General features: G+C 30.3%; 1 protein-coding gene across 1 annotated transcript; it reads left to right on the forward strand.

Annotated features, from left to right (window-relative positions):
• Nucleotides 1-594: 594 nt before the first annotated feature.
• LOC119570427 (MOB kinase activator-like 3) lies at nt 595-1,606 on the forward strand (the record flags this gene model as incomplete). The annotated part of the gene is given in 4 exon segments (XM_037918170.1): nt 595-775; nt 1,064-1,291; nt 1,454-1,533; nt 1,535-1,606. Coding segments are annotated over 4 exon segments (546 nt in total), but the record flags the coding sequence as incomplete, so codon positions are not given.
• Between the last annotated feature and the right edge of the window lie 3,176 nt (nt 1,607-4,782).

Raw genomic sequence — 4,782 nt, forward strand, 5'->3', positions numbered from 1 at the left:
CATCTTGACAGCTTTGTCAGACACAGAACTTTGTTTCATATCTTCAGAATAAATCTTGATCACAGCTGTTTTTACTGTTCAAGCCAAAATGCATTATGGATACACTGCTTGCTCTCTGAACATAATTGTTTCATCCATTGCATGTAATTAACAGCTTTACATGAATTACCCATTTGTCCCATGTGTCCGATGCATACATAATTAATAAATGATTAATCAGTAACAGTCATTAATGTTATTAATGTATGTGTGGTGGGTCACATGAAATTATACTAGCATGTATTTTATGGTTGTGATTACACTGTCTGTTTGGATGTCTACATTTGTGTGTGTATGTCTTTTAAACATGGACTCATGTACATAATTAACATATAATGCTCTATAGAAGAGTGATTGTTGAGTTTTAATGTGTGTATTTTTTTAGACTTAGAATTTCATGTGATAATATTTTTCTCTCTTCTCTTTCTCACCATGAAGTGAAGTTAAAGAGTCTGCTCATAAGTCACTTAGATGTTGTTGATCACTGACACATACCTTACACACACTTACAGTAGATCACAAATGGGTTTTAAGGTGGCTTAGATATAGTAACAGGCAAATATACAGAGTCTCATTAAATTGCAGACCTTCAGGCCAAAGAAGAAATTTGAGCCTGGGACTCTCAAGTACTCGTTACACAAGCAGGCACAGGCGTCACTCAGCTCGGGAATCAACCTGCGTTCAGTGGTCACTCTGCCGCCCGGAGAAGATCTCAATGACTGGATTGCCGTTCATGGTTAGTTGATATTTCTGAACAGTTTGCGAGACTGTGAGATGGAAATTGCTTGTTTGCTTTAATCACCTATTGTTGTTGTTATTATTATTATTATTATTATTATTATTATTATTATTATTATTATTATTATTATTATTATTATTATTATTATTATTATTATTGTTGTTGTTGTTGTTGTTGTTGTTGTTGTTGTGATTTTAATATTTATAGTTATTGTTGTTGTTATTGATGCCATGATTGGTAAACGTAGAAGGAGTGCTGTGTTTTTAATGACTGTTTCTTCCCCAGTGGTGGATTTCTTCAATCGAATCAACCTGATATATGGGACAGTATGTGAATATTGTACGGAGAGTTCCTGCCCGACTATGTCTGGAGGACCCAAATTTGAATACTTGTGGGCTGATGGCGGGAAGTACAAGAAGCCGACCGCTCTCCCTGCACCACAATACATATCACACCTCATGGATTGGGTAGAGACACAAATTAATGATGAACACACCTTTCCAGTCACTGTTGGTAAGAATATGACATTTTTGCATTTGTCTTTACTTGCCTTTGATGTCACTTTTATTTCATGTGAATATTGCTCTTAGAATTAGTTTTGTCCCTTTTGAAAGAGATTGCTTTTATTATGTCCCAGTAATTATCAAGGAATTATTTTGTTTTATCTTTTTTCAGATGTGCCCTTCCCAAAAGCCTTCATTCCTTTGTGTAAGAAGATTCTTACACGTCTCTTCAGGGTTTTTGTCCATGTATATAGTCCATCACTTTGACCGCATTGTGGCTATTGGAGCTGTAAGTGTTCGCTTGTGCTAATTTTTAAAAATGTTTGGTTCAGTTTTTGTTGCTTTGGATTAGCATATGATTATTTATGTCATATGTAATGGAGTTAGAATGTAAGTTATTATTATTCATTTATATGTATTACTTTAAAAAGAGTATCTTATTGATTACAGGAGTTGTTTTTTTATGCCCCCATTTAACTTTCAAAACAAAAGCCAGTTTTTGGCAATCCCAAAATTTTTCTGCAAAACTCCCATAGTACTTCATTTTTTTTTTAAAAAGAAAATTAATGATCTAAACCCAGGGGGTCCACTAAAAATTGCACTTTCGTGTATTCTCTTTGGTACTTTCTCCTGCGCCAAGTTTGCTTGGGGGGCTGCGTATTTTAAAACCATTTTTATTTTGTCTTTTTGTATTTTATTGTGGTTGTTAAATTCAGTTAGTTCCCTATTTCGTTGGTCTTTTGTTTGCAAAAAAATACTATCCCAAAGAGAATTTTAACCCAAAAAAGTGACGGGCGGGCTGTCTTACATCCCTGCCCCTGTGAGTTTACTTTTTTAATTGTATTTCACCAGAGGGCACCTTTTTCTGACTCCAGTGGCCAGTTTAGAGTATACCTTCTTCCTGTTTACCGTTTTCCTTTGTTTTAAAAAAATATTTTTTTTATTTTATCCTGTTATAGTTCAAAAACATTATAATTCATAATGTCATAAAAAAAATAACCCCTTTGGTATTCATACTTGAAAAAAGAAAAAAAGAAAAAAAAAAAAGAAGGTTTTCCCTGCAACTCCAGAAAGGTAAAATCGTTAAGGGGTCTAAGTCTACTAATGCCCTTTGGGGCCAGCACTTGCTGACCCATTTATGGAAAAAACATTTAAAGAAAAGGGCAAAAAGGGGGTACGCTTTTTCCCCGGGTGACATTGATTCAGTAGAAAAACTACTCTTCTCAAAAATTTTTGTGGAAAAATAGTTTTGGTACAAAAAAGTCATCCCTGTTTTCCCCATTTCGGAAACCCATGTAAACACCTGTTAAAAGCATTTTATTTTCTCACTGATTCGACCTAGTTCCTCAGGGGGGAGTTTGAACCCTAAAAGATATGACTGCCAAATTGTCATGACAACCCAGAAAACCTCCCAAAAGAATCCAACCCCAGAAACGTGATTTCTCATGGAGAGAGAGGGAGAGAGATAAACAATATGGGAGAAGATAAAAAGCTCCCCAATTTTTGGGGGGGTTTAGGGTATATTTATAATTGGGATGGGGTTTTATGGGTCGCTTTGTATGTGCCGGAGTGTAACGTATGGATCTTATAAAGGTTTAAATGGTTCCCACTAAGGTGATAGAAGGGGTTTTTAATAAAGGGGAAAATGGACCCTTTAATTTATATAGGGTTTATTGTTGGTAAATTTATAAGTGTTTTGCAAAGGCCCCTTAGGCCATTTAAAATTTTTTGGTACTCTTATTTAAAAGCCTAAAAGAGTTAACTTGGCAACTGAAAAAATATCTCTTTTTTTGTTTACATCTTTTTTTTTTTTCCTTTATCCCCCCCCCTTTTTTTTTTTTTTTTTCATTATTATTATTATTTTTTTTTTTTCTTTAAATAAAAATGAGTTTCTTAGAGATAATAAGTAAGGATAGATGCATTTTCCATTTGATAATTAAATTTTCTTTGGGTTTGTTTATTCTGTGGGAAAAACATAATGTTTCGTAATTACTTGTCAGTGATGTATGTTGTGTATATATATATATTATAATAATAAAAGTTTTGTAAAAGACTAAAATTTAACCCCAAAATTTTATATGTCGTTTGACTAGTTCATTTTTTTTCCCCCCATGATCATTATAATTGAAGATGACTTTTAAGTGAAAGCTTATGGCTTCCAAAATTTTTTTAATATTTTGATCTTTGGCTTTTTTCCAGCAGAAACACAAAGAAGTAAATTTTAAGTTTTTAGATCCCCTCAACTTCTGCAACTAAGGGAAACAAAACAGATAAAACAAAAAATATATAAAATAATTAAAAAAAGAAAAAACTATCATGTTTTATATTTATTGTGGTTGTTTATTTTTTTCACGAAATTTAGAAAAATATTTTTTAAAAATCTGTTAAAGAATTTTTCTCAACTTTCTTTTTCTTATTTCTGCATTTGATTTTTCTGATACCACATTTGTAAAAAAAAAGGCCAAACTGAAAAAAATTTGAAAATAGTTTTCTGTTTTTATTTTTTTTTGGGGTCAGCAGTAAAAATTTTATTTTTTGAAAGGAATATAATTTTTTTCTTTTTTTTATTTTTTTATTTTTTTAAAAACCAAAAAACAAAAGTTTTCAAGAGGGTTTATTTTTTTAATTTTCCCCAATATAAATTTTTCCCAAAAAATCCTTGGTTTTGAAAACTTTAAATTTTTTTTCCCCTTAAAAATTTAAAATTTTATCATTTAAAATTCCCTTAGAAACCTTTTTAAAAAAAAATGGTTTAAATTTTTATTTTTTTTTAAGAAATTTTTTTTTAAAAAATTTTGAAAGGAAATCGGGAAATTTTTAAAAAGGCCACCCCAAAACCGTAAAAAATTTTTGTTTGTTTAAAAATGTACCCTTTTTTCCGGTTAAACCCCTTTTTTTTAAAAAGTTTTTGTTTTTTCCTTTTTTTAAAAAATTTTGTTTAATCAAAAAATTTTGGTTAAAACGGGGGTTTGTATTTCTTATTCGTTTAAAAAAAAATTTTTTGCCTTAAAATAATTTAAAATTTTTTTTGCCCCGGTTTAAAATTTTTTGAAAAAAAATTTTTTTCTTTTTTTTTAGCTTTTTTTTTTCCCTTTTGAGAAAAAATCAAAGTTTAAAACCCCGGGGGCCCCCCCCCCCTTTCATTCAAAATTTTTTTTAAATTGGGTTTTTATTTCTTAAAGTACAAAATTGGGCCAAAAGATTTTCCGTCTTTTCCCCCCCAATTCCCTTTCCAATTGTTCAAACTCATAAAACCCATTTTTAATTTTTTAATTTTTTTTTTAAAATGGGGTTTTCCTTTAATTTCTTTAAAAATTTAAATTAAAAAAATTAGAATTTTTAAAATGTTTTTAAAGAAATCTTTTTAATTTTTGTTTAAAATTTTTCAAAAAAAAGGGGGGTTTTTTTTTTTAAAGGGCTTTTTCCCCCAAAAGAAAACAAAATTAACCTTTTCTGGGGGTTATTTTTCCAAGATTTTTTTTTTTTTTGAAAAATATTTTT

The sequence above is a fragment of the Penaeus monodon genome, unplaced genomic scaffold (assembly GCF_015228065.2).
Source record: "Penaeus monodon isolate SGIC_2016 unplaced genomic scaffold, NSTDA_Pmon_1 PmonScaffold_2674, whole genome shotgun sequence".
NCBI lineage: Eukaryota > Metazoa > Arthropoda > Malacostraca > Decapoda > Penaeidae > Penaeus > Penaeus monodon.